The 20925-nt window shown below is 45.0% G+C and overlaps 1 protein-coding gene across 5 annotated transcripts in view; it reads right to left on the minus strand.

Moving 5' to 3' along the window:
- SCA (SREBF chaperone) overlaps positions 1-20925 on the minus strand; it is a 66888-nt gene that overhangs the window by 29038 nt on the left and 16925 nt on the right. For 3 of the 5 annotated variants that reach the window (XM_071091590.1, XM_011739133.3, XM_011739129.3), the window contains exon 2: positions 5349-5568. In XM_071091590.1, coding sequence (XP_070947691.1) covers positions 5349-5470 — 122 coding nt within the window. In that variant the 5' untranslated portion in view covers positions 5471-5568. Of the gene's footprint in view, positions 1-5348; positions 5569-6657; positions 6766-12840; positions 12897-20925 lie in introns of those variants that run through there. The other 2 variants (XM_011739130.3, XM_011739131.3) reach the window with 2 other exon arrangements.

Below are 20925 nucleotides of genomic sequence, written 5' to 3' on the forward strand. Positions count from 1 at the left end.
CTTTTGACAATACCATGTTTTAAATAATTTAAATACATTTATTATGTTAATTACAGAAAACAATTACACAATCTCCTTACCTTCATGAAAATCAATTTTTACTTTTCTCTGGCTTTTCCATCTTTACCTACACTCAAAAACCATGTATTAAGTATGTATTATATGCTGGGCACTGGGGATATAAAAGATAACACTACGGTCTGCCTCCAAGATGCTCTAAGTAGGAAGAGAGAAACAACTGCAAGAGAATGTGATCAGAATTCATTTAGGGCTGCTCTGCCTATGAAGTAGCCATTCTTTATTCCTTTACTTTTCTAATAAACTTGCTTCCACTTAAAAAAAATTAATTTAGGCCAGGCACGGTGGCTCACACCTGAAATCCCAGCACTTTGGGAGGCCAAGGTGGGTGGGTCACATGAGGTCAGGAGTTCAAGACCAGCCTGGCCAACATGGTGAAAGCCCGTCTTTATTAAAAATACAAAAATTGGCCAGATGCAGTGGCACACACCTGTAATCCTAGCTACTCGGGCGGCTGAGGCAGGAGAATCACTTGAACCCGGAAGGTGGAGGCTGCAGTGAGCTGAGATCGTGCCATGCCAGTGCACTCTAGCCTGGGCAACAGAGAGAGACCCTGTCTCAAAAAAAATGTAGGCTGTGGCTACAGCATTTGCATAGTAATCACAGAGTATGGTCAGTTTTTGTTCTATATTTAGACTATACATGTTTTGGAGTCTGCTTGTGCTTTCTGGCTGTGAAGGTAGAAGACTAGGAAGACAGTGAATAATAACAATGAAATACTCTTACATGATATGTAATATGTGCCAGGCACTATTCTAAGCACTTGACATGTACAGATATGCCTTAACTTATGATGGGGTTATGTCCTGATAACACTGTTGTAAACTGAAAATAAATTTTTTTTTTTTTTTTGAGACGGAGTCTCGCTCTGCCGCCCAGGCTGGAGTGCAGTGGCCGGATCTCAGCTCACTGCAAGCTCCGCCTCCCGGGTTCACGACATTCTCCTGCCTCAGCCTCCCGAGTAGCTGGGACTACAGGCGCCCGCCACCGCACCCGGCTAGTTTTTTGTATTTTTTTAGTAGAGACGGGGTTTCACCGTGTTAGCCAGGATGGTCTCGATCTCCTGACCTCGTGATCCGCCCATCTCGGCCTCCCAAAGTGCTGGGATTACAGGCTTGAGCCACCGCGCCCGGCCAACTGAAAATATCTTAAGTCAAAAATGCATGACTAGGCTGAGCAAGGTGGCTCATGCCTATAATCCCAGCACTTTGGGAGGCTGAAGTGGGCAGGTTACTTGAGGTCAGGAGTTTGATACCAGTCTGGTCAACATGGTGAAACCCCATCTCTACAAAAAATAGCCAGACGTGGTGGCTCACACCTGTAATCCCAGCTACTCGGGAGGCTGAGGCAAGAGAATCACTTGAACCTGGGAGGCAGAGGTTGCAGTGAGCCGAAATTGCACCAGCCTGGGCAACAGAGTGAGACCCCGTCTCGAAACAAAAACAACACAATGTGATTCCAATTTCCTCTCCAAATTAAAATCCACCTTCTCTCACCATGAGCAGCAGCTTGTTGAATCAAATGACTCAATGACTCACATCACTCTCTGACCTGCACGTAGGGCAGTCCAACTAACATGGCATATGGGTGCTCTTCCTTTTTTTTTTTTTTTTTGAGACGGAGTCTCCCTCTGTCGCCCAGGCTGGAGCACAGTGGCGCAATCTAGGCTCACTGCAAGCTCCGCCTCCTGGGTTCGCACCATTCTTCTGCCTCAGTCTCCTGAGTAACTGGGACTACAGGCGCCCGCCACTACGCCCGGCTAATTTTTGTATTTTTAGTAGAGACGGGGTTTCACCTTGTTGATCAGGATAGTCTCAATCTCCTGACCTCGTGATCCACCTGCCTCGGCCTCCCAAAGTGCTGGGATTACAGGTGTGAGCCACCACGCCCGGCCCTGGGTGCTCTTCTTTACCCCATGGTGCACCCACCGCTTACCAGGGCAGGTCCAGAGTAACAGCACCCTCTGTCTTGCTGGGCTGCTGCTGGGACATATCTTGGGCCCAGTGGTCTAACCTCCAAGAGTTACAAACAGACACCTCTTGCCATAACGCCTACTTGCTACACATTTCATCAGATATTCCCAGAGGAAAGAACAGTCACTGCACCCAGGGGCCAGGCAGGAAGAACAGCTAACTCTAGCTCACCTGCAAGGCTCAGCACCGGGTTCATTTGAAGTAGTATCCTTGGCTCTCAGTCACTGAAACCTGCAGCCTCAACAGCAGCTCAGAGAAGAAAGTCACACATCCTCAGTGCTGTTTGGGGTGAGCCTGACTCCTCATATACAGATGCCCTCTCTTACTTCCAGATTCTTCTGCCTGATGGAGACCGACACATTCCCAAGCTGTCATTGACCACCACCCCCTCTAGTGCTGCTCTGTACTTTCCCTGGGGTGACTCAGTGGTGGTGAGCCAGTGGTGTGCAAAAAGTATTTCTGCAGCTCAGGTGGCTGTTAGATCTGAATAGGGAAATTAAGTGCAGCAGTCCTTTGGGTTTGGCTGTACAAGCCTTTCATCCCAGGAACAATAAAAGGTTAAGCAATTAAATGGAAACTGAATGTCGAACAAAACTACTAGAAGAAGTCTATATCCATACTTTATTTTCTGTATGGAAACCGAATGTCGAGCAAAACTACTTAGAAGCAGTCTATATCCATACTTTGTTTTCTGTAGGCAATCCCAGGCTCTGGAAGAAGGGGGCACTGCTCTGCTGCTCTGGACACAAAAGCTTCTGAGGTTGAAGACAATGGTGAAGCTTGTGTCCCTGGGTCCATAATCTCTGGTTTTCTGGCCAAGTCCCAGAATCTATGGATTCTCTTATACAACCTTTTATTAGTCTTTGGAGGTTGAGAGACTTCACCCAGCCTTGGAAAAATGTTCTCAAGTCAATCAGGTTTTAAGAAAAAAAATAAAAAAAACTTTTAAGATCACATGACAAAGATACTGGTTTGGGAAAATAAGTACACATCACTAAGAATGAGACAGTACAAGACTGGGTGTGGTGGCTCACGCCTGTAATCCCAACACTTTGGGAAGCCGAGGCGAGTGGATCACTGGAGCTCAGGAGTTTGAGACCAGCCTGGGCAACATGGCAAAACCCCAGCTCCATTAAAAATACAAAAATTAGTGGTGCACGCCTATAGTCCCAGCTACTCAGAGGGCTGAGGTAGGCGAATCACTTGAGCTCATGAAGTCGAGATTGCAATTAGCCACTGCACTCCAGCCTGAGCAACGGAAGCAAGACCCTGTCTCAAAGAAGAAAAAAAGAAAAAGAATGGGATAATACAGAAGGGTCTTTCCTCCTTCTTTTTTTTTCTTTTGGACATGGAGTCTCACTCTTTTGCCAGGCTAGACTGCAGTGGAGTGATCTCAGCTCACTGCAATCTCCGCCTCCTGGGTTCAAGCGATTCTCCTGCCTACGCCTCCCGAGTGGCAGGGATTACAGGTGTATGCCACCACACCCAGCTAATTTTTGTATTTTTAGTAGAGACGGGATTCACCATGTTGGCCAGGATGATCTCGATCTCCTGACCTCGTGATCCACCCACTTTGGCCTACCAAAGTGCTGGGATTACAGCCGTGAGCCACCACGCCCAGCCAGGTCTTTCCTCTTAAAAGAAAAACAGGGTGACTACAAAAGAGGAAACCATAGTACCATCAGAGAGTGAAACCAAAGGAGGGCAACATAATGAGACCCCATCTCTACAAAAAATGAAAAACAGCCAAGTGTGATGGCGCACGCCTGTGGTCGTGGCTTCTTAGGAGGCTGAGGTGGGAGAATCGCTTGAGCCTAGGAGGTTGAGGCTGAGGTGAGCTGTGATTGTGCTACTACATTCCAGCCTGGGTGACAGAGTGGGACCATGTCTCAAAAAAAAATTTTTTTAAAGAAGAAAAGAGAAAGAGGTCAATTAACTTAGAGAAAAAAAAAAAACCCAAGAGCTGAGTTCTCAGAGCACTCCAAATTCATCACTTATGGGACACAGCTATAAGTATTTTATCTTGTACAACACAATTTAGCAGTTTAAACACCAATACAAACATACTGAGCCAGAGTGAGACCAGGTGACAGTAACACAGGTGCAAGCACCAGAGTCCCTATGGCTTGGATTTGAATTTGAACCCCAGTTTCCCTAATTTTTATGTGGACCAGGCAAATCTCTAAGTCCCTATCCCCTTTTGTTAAATGGAAACATAACTGCACCACTTCCTAATGTTATACCTGAAGCATCAACACAGCACCCAGCAAGAAACTCTCTGTGATGTTCATCTTTCTTTCTTTTTTTTTGTACAGACAGGGTGGGTCTTACTATATTGCCCAGGATGGTCCTGAACTCCTGGCCTCAAATGATTCTCTCGCCTCAGCCTCCCAGTGTTGGAATTACAGGCATGAGCACTGCACCTGGCCAATATTCATCTTTCTTACTGATAATCAGGGAAGAGCTTGAGATCATTAGCAACTGAACTGAACAGAGAGTTCCCTCCTGACTTCTCATCCTCCCTTCAGCATAGCACTGAAAACATCTATAAATGTTAGAAAGACAATGAATCTGAAAAACAGAATTCTTTCCAGAGAAAGTAATAAGATGGGCTCTTTTCACGACTGTCAGCGTTTCAGAGCTAAAAGGGTCATCAGATACCATCTTATATCAAACTCCTCCTTTACAACGTCATTGTCAGCCATAGCCTTCAGGCTTCTATGAGGCCTTGAGAAAGACAGACAGGAACAAGGGCAGCTACAGCTCTCACATCCTGTCCTTGGCAAGTGCAGCTGGCCACAAGAATCAACAAGAGGTCTGAAGCAAGCTCCATGTGAACACAAAAAAATGACTAGAGAGCAAAGAAGCAAGTCTCTGAGGTTAGCCTGCCACAGGCTGCCCAAGGTACTGTTCTAATGGACTTTGCCTTGCAACACACAAAGAAGGCTCCTGCACTTAACCCGGTACTAAAAGGAAACCACTACTACTGAGAAATAAAATTGAAATATCATATCTTTCAATTATCTGTGTCTTAGAAGTATCTAAACATTATTTTGAGATAGAGTACCAGTGATGTGAATAAATCTGGTGAATCAGTAGGTCAGGGCCAGCCGGAACTATTTTATTATATTAGCTAACCATGCCAGGACTAGAGTTCTCCACTCACAGTTAGAAGGAGCCCAAGCTCCCACTGTGTAAAAAGCATACAGAGGCCAAGAGCGCCATAGTGGTTAGGGTTAGAAAACCTACTGTCCTACGACACTGGTCCACCATATCCAAGGCAACCCAAAAACATACCAGCAGGCTAAGATGCAGAACCCCGTGAAGAGGATGATGGGGATGGGATACGATGCACAGAGGAGCCCATGGTTGTAGAAGGCCCGAGATATCTTCTCACGCAGCCTTTCAGTCAGGGTCATCCTCAGCCGAAGTCACCTTGCTGCCATCCCGGAAAGTGACCATGGATCACCCTGGCACACACTTGACGGCACTGACAAAGAACAACATGTGCAGGTACCTGGTCAGAAGGGAGAAAAGCCAGTTAACAAAGAGTACTTGGCTCTGCACACTAGGGCTGCTGGAGGGAGGCGATAGTTATGTGGCTGGGGAATGGTTTCAGAATGCCTGTATGTAAGGTCTAGTGACATCAATTCCAAAATACACACACACACTCACACACACACACTCTCTCTCTCTCTCCCTCTTCCCCCTCACCGACCCAACTCTCTCCCTCCTATATTAGGCAATGCTAAAAGGCCACCCCGCAAAGGGCATTTTTCTCATGTGTGGCACAGGAAACCATGCCTGTGTAACAGACGTCACCTTCAGCTGCTCTCTGTCAAACAGGCATTCTTCCCCACCCTTCTCTATGCACCAACCCCACTGAGAGAAGTCCTTGGGAAAAACCTTTACATAGGGATGGCCTCCCCAAAACACACTGTTGTACAAATAGTGATTCACTCATGAAGAATGTCCAGTGAGGTCATGCCTCAATATAAAAACACCAAAAAGCTTAGGTCTCTGACATAATGGTCACCAAGCAAAATTCACTCTGGTAGAACTCTCTGCTCTTGGTCCTACAGTCGTTCCTGGGAACATAAAGGTAGAGAGCACCTCCTGTTCTGCCTGCCCAGTAGCTGTCCCCTTCTACGAGTAACAGCAGCCTGGTGTGGCTCAGGGGAACCACCTCACTCCACAGGATTTAGCCTGGATTAACTATATGAGTCAAGGTGCCCCGTGCTGACCCAAGCTACACCAATTGGGCCTCGCTCCCTGGACTTTGACTTCTGAACACAAAGAAACAGGAACTTGGATATTCATGATGTTTATTCATCCCACAGAGGTTCCTGCTCCCAAGATCCCCAGGCTGTTCTGGCTCCCATCCTTTCCGAGGACTGGCTCATCAACTTTTCTTTCCATTTTGTAAGCTATTCTATATCCTTCCAATAAATTATCTTTTTGCTTGTGTTAGCCAAAGTTAATTTCTGGTGATTTCAAACAAATAACATTAAACCAATAAAATCAGAATAGAAAACTCCAGGAGGCCCAGGGATCTAGAATTATCTTCCCTACTGAGTCCTCCCATGGAATCCAAGTTTAAACCTACTTCTCTTGTTCCATGTTGCTGTTTTCTTGTGCTACAGGGAACTTGCCCAGACACGTGTCTTGGCTTGATGGTACTCACTGATGAAAACCCAGACTCAAAGATGACTCCTCATAACTGTCAAGATCAGAAACAAGAAGTAAAAGGAGTCACACCACAGCCAACTCAAAAGCCAAAAGGAATGCCTATTGCTCGTTCTACCTTTCCGAAAGCAGAAGCCTTAAGTGCACATGCAAGTTTCCAGTTCAAGAACCTTCTATTATTTTGACATGGAGTCTCATTCTATCGACCAGGCTGGAGTGCAGTGGTACCATCTTGGCTCACTGCAACCTCTGCCTCCCAGGTTCAAGTGATTCTCCCACCTAGTCTTCCAAGTAGCTGGGATTATAGGTGTGCGTTATCACACCCTGCAAATTTTTGTATTTTTTTGTAAAGACAGGTTCTCATTATGTTTTCCAGGCTGGTCTCAAACTCCTGGGCTCAAATGATCCAGCTGCCTCAGCCTCTCAAAGTGCTGGGATTATAGGCATGAACCACCATGCCCAGCCAGTACTTCCACTACTTTTTTTTTTTTGAGATGGGGTTGCCCAGGCTGGAGTGTAATGGCACAATCTTGGCTCACTGAAATCTCTATCTCCTGGGTTTAAGCTATTCTCCTGACTCAGACTCCCGAGCAGCTGGGACTACAGGCAGCCGCCACCACGCCTGGCTAAATTTTGTATTTTTGGTAGAGACCAGGCTCACCATGTTGGCCAGGCTGGTCTCAAACTCCTGACCTCAAGTGATCCACAGCCTCGGCCTCCCAAAATGCCGGGATTATAGGCGTGAGGCACTGAGTCCAGCCACTTCATTACTTTTTATGGCTGAATATTTCATCAAATGAGCATGCCACATTTTGTTTATCCATTCATCAGTTGATAAACATTTGGGCAGTTTCTATGTTTTGCCTATTGTGAATAGTGCTGTGATGAACATTCTAACATTCCTGTATTTGTTTGAACACCTGTTTTCTTTTTCTTTTTTTTTTTTTTGAGATAAAGTTTCGCTCTTGTTGCCCAGGCTGGAGTGCAGTGGCGCGATCTCAGCTCAATGCAACCTCCACCTCCTGGGTTCAAGCGATTCTCTTGCCTCAGCTTCCTAAGTAGCTGGGATTACAGGTGCCCGCTACTACGCCCGTCTAATTTTTTGTATTTTTAGTAGAAATGGGATTTCATCATGTCGGCCAGGCTGCTCTCGAACTCCTGACCAGGTGATCCACATGCCTCGGCCTCCCAAATTGCTGGGATTACAGGCATGAGCCACCACACCGGGTCAAATTATTCTTGTTTACTTGGTCTCGAACTCGAACTTTTTTTTTTGAAACAGAATCTTGCTCTGTTGCCCAGGCTGGAGTGCAGTAGTGCGATCTCGGCTCACTGTAGCCTCCGCCTTCCAGTGGTTCAAACGATTCGTGCCTCAGCCTCCCTTATAGCAGGGAGCACAGGTGCAAACCACTACGCTAGGCTAATTTTTGTATTTTTAGTAGAGATGGGGTTTCACCATGTTGGCCAGGCTGGTCTAGAACTCCTGACCTTAGATGATTTGCCAGCCTGGCCTCCCAAAGTGCTGGGATTACAGGCATGAGCCACCGGACCCTGTCTCAATTTTTTTTTCTTTTTTAGACAGAGTCTTGCTCTGCCGCCAGGCTGAAGTGCAGTGGTGCTATCTCGGCTTACTGCAACCTCCGTTTCCTGAGTTCAAGCAATTCACCTGTCTCAGCCTCCTGAGTAGCTGGGATTACAGATGTGTGCCACCACACCCAGCTAATTTCTGCATTCTTAGTAGAGACGGGGTTTCACCATCTTGACCAGGATGATTTCAATCTTTTGATCTCGTGATCTGACCGCCTCAGGCTCCCAAAGCGCTGGGGCTACAGGCATGAACCACTGCACCTGGCCAACCTTTTTGTTTTGTTTTGTTTTGTCTGAGACGGAGTCCCGCTCTGTCTCCCAGGCTGGAGTGCAGTGGCACAGTCTTGGCTTACTGTAACCTCCACCTCCTGGGTTCAAGTGATTCTCCTGCCTTAGCCTCCCAAGTAGCTGGGACTACAGGCACCCACCACCATACCCGGCTAATTTTTTATTTTTAGTAGAGACGGGGTTTCACTATATTGAACTACTGACCTCATGATCTGCCCTCCTTGGCCTCCGAAAGTGTTGGGATTACAGGCGTGAGCCACCGTGCCCAGCCACCCCCAATTCTTATTTTTACTTTTCTGTTGTTGTTCAGTTGGGGTTTTTTGTATTTTTTTTCTTTTTGTTTTCTTTTGAGTATATTCATTCTTAGGAGTGGAAATGCTTGGTCATAAGGTAATTTTCCTCAATATCTTCTTCTAAAAATGTGTAGTTTCACATTTGTTTAAGTCTGTAATCCAGCTGGATGCAGTGACTCATGCCTGTAATCCCAACACTTTGGGAGGCTGAGGTGGGAAATCACTTGAAACCAGGAGTTTGAGACCAGCCTGGACACTGTGAGACCTTGTCTTTACAAAAAAAAAAAAAAAAATTAATAACTAGCAGGGCAGGGTGGCACACGCCTGTAGTCCTAGCTACTTGGGAGGCTGAAGTAGGAAGTTCACTTTAGACCAAGAGTTTGAGGCTACAATGAGCTATGGCCACACCACTGCACTCTAGCCTGGGCTACAGAGCAAGACTGTCTCAAAAAATAAAAATAAAAATCTGTGATCCATTTGAGTTAATTTTTAGATGAGGTGTGAGATATAAATTCCTTTTGTTCCCCTTTGGTCTAAAGATAGCCAATTGTTCCAGCACCATTTGGTGAAAAGACTATCCTTCCTCCATTGAATTGCTTGGCATCTTTGTCAAAAAGCAGTTGTCTGGGCCAGGAACAGTGGCTCACGCCTGTAATTCCAGCACTTTGGGAGACCGAGGTGGGTGGATCGCTTGAGGCCAGGAGTTTGAGACCTGGCTAACATAGTGAAACCCCTCTCTACTAAAAACAGAAAAAAATTAGCTGGGTGTGATGGCACACACTTGTAATCCCAGCTACTTGGTAGGCTGAAAACCGCTTGAACCCAGAAAGCAGAGGTTGAGCAAGCCAAGATCACGCCACTGCACTCCAGCCTAGGTGACAGACTGACTCCATCTCAAAAAAAGAGAAAAAGGCCTGGCGCAGTGGCTCACGCCCATATTCCCAGAACTTTGTGAGGCAGAGGCTGGCGGATCACAAGGTCAGAAGTTCAAGACCAGGCCAGGCGCGGTGGCCCAAGCCTGTAATCCCAGCACTTCGGGAGGCCGAGGCGGGCGGATCACAAGGTCAGGAGATCGAGACCATCCTAACACGGTGAAACCCCGTCTCTACTAAAAATACAAAAAAACTAGCCGGGTGAGGTGGCGGGCGCCTGTAGTCCCAGCTACTCGGGAGGCTGAGGCAGGAGAATGGCGTAAACCCAGGAGGCGGAGCTTGCAGTGAGCCGAGATCGCGCCACTGCACTCCAGCCTGGGTGACAGAGCAAGACTCTGTCTCAAAAAATAAAAAAAATAAAATAAAATAAAAAGAAGTTCAAGACCAGCCTAGCCAACATGGTGAAACCTCTTCTCTACTAAAAAGACAAAAATTAGCTGGGTGTGAGTGCTTGTAATCCCAGCCACCTGGGAGGCTGAGGCAGGACAATTGCTTGAACCTGGGAGGCGGAGGCCACAGTGAGCCAAAGATTGCACCACTGCACTCCAACCTGGGCAATGGAGCGTGACTCTGACTCAAAAAAAAAAAAGAAAAACAAAAAGAAAAAAGAAAAAAAGGCCAGGTGCAGCAGCTCATGCCTTTAATCCCACACTTTGGGAGACCAGGGCGGGCAGATCTCTTGAGGTCAGGAGTTTGAGACCAGCCTGGCCAACATAGTGAAACCCTGTCTCTACGAAAAATACAAAATAGCCGGGCATGGTGGCGTACGCCTGTAATCCCAGCTACTCTGGAGACTGATGCAGGAGAATTGCTTGAACCCAGGAGGCGGAGGTTGCTGTGAGCTGAGATCGCGCCACTGCACTCCAGCCTGGGCGAGAGGGAGATTCCCTCTCAAAAAAAAAAAAAAAAAAACTTGATAGAATTTTGATAGAAACTGCATTAAACCTGTTCATCAAATTTGCAAAGAACTGGCATGTTGAGTCTTCCAATCCATGAACATGGTATATTTCTCCATTTATTTAGATCTTTGACTTCTTTCATCAGCATTGTGTAGTTTTCAGCATACATGACTGTACATGTTTTGTTAGACTTATACCTATTATTTCACTTTTTTCAGCAACTATGTTTTCAATTTTGGTTTTCACATGTTCATTGCTAGTACACTGATTTTTTTATGTTAATCTTTTATCCTGCAACTGTCCTGAAATCACTTATTAAGTGCCAGAGTCTTTGTGTGTGTGTAGATTCTTTGGGAATTTCTACGAAGACTTATCATGTTATCTGTGAACAAAAACATTTATTTCTTCCTTTCCATAATTTCTTCAAATATTTTTTCTGCACCACTCTTTCTCCTTTTTGAGACTTCAAAAACATAAAAGATAAACCTTCTGTTATTGTCCTATGGGTCCCTGAAGCTCTGTTTTTTTGTTTTGTTTTTTTCATTTTATTTCAATTTCTGTTAGTCAGACTGGATAATTTCTATTATTCTACCTTCATGTTCACTGACTCTTCTGTCTTCTCCATTCTGCTATTGAGCCCACCCAATTAATTTTTCATTTAGATTGTCATATTTTGCAGTAAATAAATTTCTAATTTTCTGTTCATTTCAAGAGTTATTCACCCTTACTTGCTATAGCAAGGTTTTAATTAACATTTTAATTATACTTTGGCTTTTAATTTTTTGGATCTGTGTTATGTTGCGGTTGCCATCGGTTGGCTGTCTTTCCCCCTCATGATTTTCCTGATTCTTCATAGCTGAAGTAATTCTGAATTACTGGACATTTTGATTATTATGCTATGTGACTCTAGCTCTTGTTTAAGTCCCACGAAAAATTCTGAATTTGCCTTTGCAGCAATCAACCTAATTAGGTCCAGTCCACAAGTTCCTACCCACCTTCTGTGGGCTGTGGTACCAATATGAGATCAGTTTTCTTTCTTTTTTTTTTGAGACGGAGTCTCGCTCTGTCACCCAGGCTGGAGTGCAGTGGCACGATCTCGGCTCATTGCAAGCTCCACCTCCCAGATTCATGCCATTCTCTTGCCTCAGCCTCCCGAGCAGCTGGGACTACAGGCGTCCGCCACCACGCCCGGCTAATTTTTTGTATTTTTAGTAGAGATGGGGTTTCCCCATGTTGGCCAGGATGGTCTCGATCTCCTGACCTCGTGATTCACCCGCCTTGGCCTCTCAAAGTGCTGAGATTACAGGCGTGAGCCACCGGGCCCGGCCGAGATCAGTTTTAAAAGCCTCTGAAGTATTATTTTGGTTTTTCCCAAGCATACTGCGCAGGGGCCAGTGTGGAACTACTTGAGCAGTAATCTACTCCACAGTTTGGTCCTCAAAGCCTCTGGTATGCTATTTAGGGTCAGATGCACATATGTTAATTCTGAAGAACAGCCCAGGAGTTCATATGCAACTTTATGAGTTTAATTTGTTGAGCTCCTTCCTCTACACAATCTTTCTAATACTTTCCAGATCTCAAAGGCCCCTTTCCTGGTCTTCTAGCTAAAAGTCAGGGGTTTAATTTCCCTGACCTGCTGAGTACCTCCCACAACTGTGACTACCTCCAAGGAAAAGCAATGAGAGAAAGGAAACAACAAAATCAAGCATTCCCTCCATGCTCCTGGGACCACAGTCCCTATGAATAGAAGACTTCCTCTCCTATCCATCTGCCAATGTCACTGCTGTCTCCACCGCTACAGAATTACATGGAGGGCCAGAGCAAGAGAAAAGGAGAAAAGACAAAGCAAACAACACACGAGACTTCTTCCTCCATCCCCGTTCCTGACCCACGATGATCCCCTTTCCTGCTCCTCAAACTAGAAAGACAGCTTCTGTTAGACCTCTTTTCGTGCACATCCAGCACATATTTCCAGGTTTGGGGCTGACTTTAAATCCAGGCTGGAAAATATTATATGGAGGAAAAAAAATATGGGAAACTCACTACCAGTTCACTGGTATTTGGAGTTCTGCTTTCCTTCTCCAATTTGCGTGCTAACATTTACCTTTCTGGGGTTACTCCACTGATCCATGCATTCTGTCCAGGGATTTCAGTTGCTCTCTGTCAGACATAAAGGGTGGAGTTATGTTTACTCCATCTTTATCACAATCAGAACTCTTAAACTTTTTTGTAATGTGAAAATCTTCATACATTTCAGGATTCTTTGCCTTTTTTTTTTTTTTTTTTTTTTTTTTTGAGACGGAGTCTCGCTCTGTCACCCAGGCTGGAGTGCAGTGGCCGGATCTCAGCTCACTGTAAGCTCCGCCTCCCGGGTTTACGCCATTCTCCTGCCTCAGCCTCCCGAGTAGCTGGGACTACAGGAACCCACCACCTCGCCCGGCTAGTTTTTTGTATTTTTTTTTTAGTAGAGACGGGGTTTCACCGTGTTTGCCAGGATGGTCTGGATCTCCTGACCTCGTGATCCGCCCGTCTCCACCTCCCAAAGTGCTGGGATTACAGGCTTGAGCCACCGCGCCCAGCCGATTCTTTGCCTTTAAAGAAACTTTTTTTTTTTTTTGAGATGGAGTCTTGCTCTGTCACCCAAGCTGGAGTGCAGTGGTGTGATCTTGGCTCACCACAACCTCCGCCTCCTGGGTTCAAGCAATTCTTGTGCCTCAGACTCCCAAGTAGCTGGAGTTACAGGCTTGTGCCACCCCACCCAGCTAATTTTTATATTTTTGGTAGAAAGGGGGTTTCACTATGTTGGCCAGGCTGGTCTCAAACTCTTGACCTCAATCGATCTGCTTGCCTCAGCCTCCCAAAGTGCTGGGATTACAGGTGTGAGCCACTGCTCCTGGCCCTAAGGAAACTTTTCACACTATGCCTACTGGCATTTTTCTGTCAATCACATCATTTCATTGTGAGAAGCATGTAATACAAGTTTTCTACAAAAAGCATACATTACTTTTACAATTTGAAAAAATAAAAATTATACACAAAAAGTGCACAAAAGGAGAATAGAGGGAAACATTAGTAGTGGTTGCTTGTCTTTGTGTAATGTGATTACATGCAGGATTTTTTTTTTCTTGAGACAGAGCCTCACTCTGTCACCCAGGCAGCGGCAGGATTACAGCTCACTGCAGCCTCAATCTCCCAGGCTCAGGTGATCCTCCCACCTCAGCCTGCTTACTAGCTGAAACTATAGGCGCGTACCACCATGAGAGATAATTTTTTGTATTTTTAGTAGAGACAGGGTTTTGCCATGTTGCCCAGGCTGGTCTCAAACCCCTGGGCTCAAGCAATCCTCCCGCCTCAATCTCCCAAACTGATTATAGGTGTGAACCACCACACCGAGCCGAGAAATTTTTTTAACTCAAATCTCAATACCTTTACATTGTTCACTATAAGCATTCATTTATTTATTTTTCTTTTTTTAGAGATGGGGTCTCACTCTGTCAACCAGGCTGGGGTACATGGGTACCATCGTGTCTTACTGCAGCCTTGAATTCCTGGACGCAGTCCTCCCAGCTCAGCCTCCCGTGTAGCTAGGATTACAGGTATGTGCCACCATGGCCAGCTAATTTTTTTTAAAAAAAATTGTTGGGGGGAGACAGGGACTCAATATGTTGCCCAGGCTGGTCTTGAACTCCTGGTTTCAAGCAATCCTCCTGCCTCGGCCTCCAAAAGTGTTGGGATTACAGACATGAGCCAACGTGCAAGCCTATTTAAAATAAACTTTTAAAGTTTAGTATAACATATCACAGAAAAGCATACAAATTATAAGCACACAGGTCCATGAATTACTACCAAGTAAACAAAGCCATGTAACCTAAACATCACTCCATCAAGAAACAGAACATTAACCCAAAGGGTCCCCCTTATGAGCCCCAGTGCTGACTATTTTTCAATTATAAAAGTAAAAATATACATGTTTATATTCAAATATTCAAATAGTACTGGAATGACCTTTTTTTTTTTTTTGAGACAGGGTCTCACTCTGTCACCCAGGCTGGAGGACAGTGGCATGATCATGGCTCACTGCAGCCTCCACCTCCCAGGCTCAATCAATTCTCCCACTTCAGCCTCCCAAGTAGCTAGGACTACAGGTGTACACCACCACATCCAGCAAAATGTTTGTTATTTTTTGTAGAGATGGGGTTTCACCATGTTGCCCAGGCTGATCTTGAACTCCTAGACTCCAGCCATCCTCCTGCCTCGGTCTCCCAAAGAGCAGGGATTACAGGCTGAGCCACCCACCACGCCTGGCCCTCACAGACCCCTTCTTATCCCTTTCCAATTCACCTTATCTCAGAGGTCAGAGTGGACACAGATTCTACCAATGCCATGAGCTGGATCCCCTTCTGCACTTAGAACAAAGTCCAAATGCCTCTCCCTAGCTCCCAGGGCTCTGCACAACCCACCCCGGTCCTCCCCAACTTCACCTCATGTCACCTCTCCATTCTGCTCTCTTCCAATGCCTTATGTGTGCCAACCTCATTCCCATCTCAGGGGCCTGGCACATACTGTTCCGTCCTCTATTCCCTCTTCTCTTTATAGGCTGGTTCTTTTTCCTCTTCAAGTCTCAGCTGAAATATGACTTCTACAAAAAGACCTCCCCTGTCTTCCAGTAGTTCTCTCTATTGTTCCTTACAGAGCCTATTTCTTCTTTTTCAGTGCATTTAAAACTCTGTAACTGTACAAATGACTCATTCCCTAGTTTACTATCTGTCCTCTGTCGAGACTATATTATAAACTCCCTGTCTGTTCTTCAGGGTCTTTAATAGTACTTGGTATGTTAAATTTTTATTAAATGCACCTATACTCCCAGCTACTCAGGAGACTGAGGTGGGACAATCCCTTGAGCCCAGTTCTATGCCAGCCTGGGCAACATAGACCCCGTCTTTGAAAACAAACCACTTGTTGAATAAGTGATGAGCAAACCAACCAACCCAACCAGGATCAGATATTATCAGGACAGTGTTCAGTACATATCTTCTCAATTTCTAACTGTGATACAAAGCACCTCAGGCATTCTGGAAGAAAGAGAGACAGCTAATAATCCCATCTCTCTGAATGAAATAATAGACAAGGAACACTTCATCCATCCTGTTCTTCACAAATGTCCCAATCTAAATCCTTGTTAGAAATGCAAATTATTGGGCCTATCCCAGACCTGGTGAATCAGAAAATCTGGGGGTGAGGCCCAGCAATCTGTATTTAACACACCCTCCAGTTGACACTGATACGCTCAAGTTTGAGAAACACTGCCCTACCAAACCCTGGAGCCCAAGAGTTGCCTCAGTCAACTCTATGGTGCCCACATCTGGAACATGTCTAAACTGGACTAGCAGGGCAGGCACTGTAGCTAACTAAAGTCTGCAATCCCAGCAGTTTGGGAGGCTGAGGCAGGAAGATTGCTTGAGGCCAGGAAAGTTCAAGACCAGCCTGGGCAACATACAGAGAACCTGTCTCTACAAAAAAAAGTTTTAAAATTAGCCAAGTGTGGTGGCTCATGACTGGAGTCCTGGCTACTTGGGAGGCTGAGTGGGAAGGATTGCTTGAGCCCAGGAGGTCAAGGCTACAGTAAGCTGTGATTCCACTACTGCACTCTAGCCTGGGCAAAAGAGCAAGGCCTATCTTAAAAAATAAAAAATAAAAAAATGAACTGGACTAGTGGCAGATATCCAAAACCACCAGCCTGAAAAATTCTAATAATCTCCTACCTGATTTTGCTACCTACATTTGCACTTCACTTCTGGTTTCTCTTCCCACACGGTCAGTGTGGACAGCTTCCTAAAATAAAGACCTGCTCATGGCCAGGCGCAGTAGCTCGCACCTGTAATCCCAGCACTTTGGGAGGCTAAGATGGGAGGACTGCTTGAGCCCAGAAGTTCGAGACCAGCCTGGGCAACATAGTGAGACCCCATCTCTTTAAAAAAATATATTTTAATGGGGAAAAAAAAAAAAAAAAAGACCTGCTTAGGTCACCCCTTGCACAAAAGTCTTGAATGGCTCTCCAGTGCCTGCACATTTGAGGCCACACTTCTTTGCTTATTATACAGGCACACTCAAAATATACTGAAACCTCTTTCCAGCTTTATTCTCTTGCCATAAAAATAACTAGTATTTACAAACCATGTGTCAGCCTCTGGCCTAAGACTTTTGCCTACATTATCTCCTGAATCCTTATAACAACCCTTAAACTAATAACAACTTTTACTATTTCAATTCCACAGATGAAGAATCTGAAGCCCAGAGGTGTAACCTGCCCCCATGTTACCCATCTAGAAGGCCCCCATGAATATCACAGTCATGTTGGGTTGCTGGCATTCTTCCCTCAAATAACCTGCATTCCCACTTTCCACACCTTTGCAGTCAAGGCTCTCTCTTTACTGAATGCCCTTTTCCCATCTTCCCACTCTAATTCTCACCTCTAATTTTCTCTATTCAGCCTTCAGGCACTAGATAAAATGCCATTTCCTCCATAAGCCTTCTCTAAACATCATCCTATTCATTTTGTGCCAGAAACAGGTAAGTACTAATGTTAAAACAATGTTATGTTTAACATGGTAACAGAGATCATCTCTGTCAATGCTGAAGACATCTGACAAAATTCAACCCTCATCCTTTTAAAATAAAAATAGACAAATGCTTAGTAGATATGTGTATGTTGATTTACATACATACATAAATACATACATATAGGCCAGGCACAGTGGCTCACACCTGTAATCCCGGCACTTTGGGAGGCCAAGGCAAGTGAATCGTTTGAGGTCAGGAGTTCAAGACCAGCCTGGCCAACATGGTGAAACCCTGTCTCCACTAAAAAACACAAAAATTAGTCAGGCATGGTGGCGGGCACCTGTAATCCCAACTATTTGGGTGGCTGAGGCAGGAGAATCGCTTGAACCCAGGAGGCAGAGGTTACAGTGAGCCAAGACTGTGCCACTGCACTCCAGCCCGGATGACAGAGTGAGACTCTGTCTCGAAAAATAATAAAAATATATACATACACACAGACTTCAACTAAATATTTACATCTTTCTCAATCTCAAAGCTAAAAATCAAGCCCAATGGGAATACACTAGAAGTGTTCTCACTAATGTCAGGGGCCATACAGGCTATGCATTTAACCACCATTATTTATTACTATTGTGGAGCTACTAGTTATCACAATTAGGCAAGAGAAAGAAAACACAGGTATACAACTGGAAAGGAAAAAGTTAAATTATCATTTTTGCAAATGATATTATATACAAAATCCAAGATAATCAACTGAAAACCTTTTACAGTTGTTAAAAGAATCACCATAAGATAGTGAAAACTAATATATATCAATGCCTTCACATACATCACCAACAAGCAGGCAGAAAATAAAATAATGATAATATTGATTATAACGATTCAGTAACACTAAAATAACAAAACCAAAAACTTGAAAATAAAAAGAAATGTAAGAAATCTCTGAAACTCCCAGCAGGACGCAGTGGCTCACTCCTATAATCCCAGCAATTTGGGAGGCCGAGGTGGGCGGATCACCTGAGGTCAGGAGTTACAGACCAGCCTAGCCAACATGGCAAAACCCCATCTCTACTAAAAAGACAAAAATTAGCCAGGCGTTGTGGCACGTTCCTGTAATTCCAGCTACTCAGGAAACTGAGGCAGAAGAATCACTTGAACCCGGGAGATGGAGGTTCCAGTGAGCCGGGATTGCACCACTGCACTCCAGGCTGGGTGACAGAGCAAGACTCCATCTCAAAAAAAAAAAAAAAAAAAAAAAGAAAAAAAGAAAGAAACCAAAACAAATCTCTGAAACTCGGAAAGACAGAAAAGATGACTTCAACAAAAAGAAAAGCATGCCACATTCTTAATGAGGAAGAGTCAATATAACATAACCAAAATGTCACTCTTCCTACATTCATCTAGAAATGTAACACAGTCCCAATAAAAATAGGACTTCTTTAACTAAACAAACTTAAAGTTTATATAGAAAAACAAATATAGCCGGCCGGGCGCAGTGGCTCACGCCTGTAATCCCAGCACTTTGGGAGGCCGAGATGGGCAGATCACGAGGTCAGGAGATCGAGACCATCCTGGCTAACATGGTGAAACCCCGTCTCTACTAAAAAATACAACAAAAAAAAACTAGCCGGGCGAGGTGGCGGGCGCCTGTAGTCCCAGCTACTCGGGAGGCTGAGGCAGGAGAATAGCGTGAACCCAGGAGGCAGAGGTTGCAGTGAGCCGGAATCATCCAAGATCATGCTATTATACTCTAGCCTGGGCAACAAAGTGAGACTCCATCTCAAAAAAAAAAAAAAAAGATAAATAAGATCTGGAAAAACACAACTTCAATTCATATCGCTGACAAGGTGTTAAGTTCCCACATATATAAGCAATTTTGACAAAATCAATTTAAAAACACCAAAGCCCAGCTAGGCACAGTGGCTTACACCTATAATCCCAGTGCTTTGGGAGGCTGAGGTGGGTGGATCCAGGAGTTCAAGACCAGCCTGGCCAACATGGTGAAACCCTGTCTCTACTAAAAATACAAAAATTAGCCAGGCATGGTGGTGCATGCCTATAATCCCAGCTACTCGAGAGGCTGAGACAGGAGAATCGCTTGAACACGGGAGGTGGAGGTTGCAGTGAGCTGAGATTGAGCCACTACACTCCAGCCTGGGTGACGGAGATGAGACTCCACCTCAAACAAACAAACAAAAAAAGCCCAACAGAAAAGTGGTCAAGGATACGAATAGGGTTTTTGTGGGGTTTTTTTGAGACAAGGTCTCACCCTGGCTGGAGTGCAGTGGCATGATCTCAGGTCACTGCAGCCTTGACCTCCCAGGCTCAAGCAATCCTCCCACCTCAGCCTCCTGAGCAGCTGGGACTACAAGCACACACAACCATGCCCAGTTAATTTTTGTATTTTTTCTACAGATGGGGTTTTGCCAGGTTGCCCCGGCTGGTCTCAAACTCTTGAACTCAAGCAATCCGCCCACCTTGGCCTCCCAAAGTGCTGGGATTACAGGCCTGAGCCACCATGCCCAGCTTGAATAGTTTTTTTCACAAAAAATAAAACGTAAATGGTCCTTCAACCTCACTGCAACCAAACAGAGACAAATTAAAACTCCTCCTGAGATAATAGGAGTGTTCATTCTACTACTCTTTCAACTTTTCTGTAGGTTACACTAACAAGTTTGGGGGGGGGTGGTGGAATCTAAACAGAGAAACTAATTTTTCACCCATCACAATGGCAAACATCAAACTGTGTGGTACCACAGTGTTGGAGAGGGTGTGAATAAACAAGCACTGCCATACACTGCTTAGGAGCACATGTGGATAAAACTGCTATGGAGGTTTATCTGGTAAGAGTTATCAAAATTACAAAAGCAAATCCTCATCAACTCAGCACTTCTGCCTCTGGTAAGTAACTGGACAGATATACTTGGCCATGCGTGGACTGACTGATGCACACAGAAAGTTACTCATCCCAGTGCTGTCTGTACTAACAAAACTTAAAATTCCTCTACAATTCCATCAATAGAGCTCTGACTAAATAAATTAAAGGACATCCTGAAAATGGAATATTATCTAGTTATAAAAGACGAGGGGCTGGGTGCAGTAGCTCAATGCCTGTAATCCCAGCACTTTGGGAGGCTGAGGCGGGCGGATCACTTGAGGTCAGGTGTTTGAGACTAACCTGGACAACATGATAAAACCCCGTCTCTACCAAAAATATAAAAAATTAGCTGGGTATGGTGGTGTGCAGGCCTGTAGTCCCAGCTACTCAGGAGATTGAGGCAAGAGAATCACCTGAACTCGGGAGGCGGGGGTTGCAGTGAGCCAAGATCACATCATTGCACTCCTGCCTGGGCGACTCCGTCAAAAAAAAAAAAAAGACAATGAGGAAATGTATTAATGATAAACTATCATAAATAAACATTCAGAGAAAAAAGCAAGGGAACAGCGTGCTACTTTCATGTAAGAGAACAGAAGTCTCTGCTTATTTGTCTATAAATGCACAACACACCTGGGAATGGACACATGAGAAGTAGCAGCACCAGCAGCCTCTAGGGAGAGGATCTGGTAGCCAGGTGCAGGATGGAAGGGAAACTTTCCCATGTATACTGGTTTACCTTTCCAATTTTGT

Source organism: Macaca nemestrina, chromosome 2 (assembly GCF_043159975.1).
Source record: "Macaca nemestrina isolate mMacNem1 chromosome 2, mMacNem.hap1, whole genome shotgun sequence".
Taxonomy (NCBI): domain Eukaryota; kingdom Metazoa; phylum Chordata; class Mammalia; order Primates; family Cercopithecidae; genus Macaca; species Macaca nemestrina.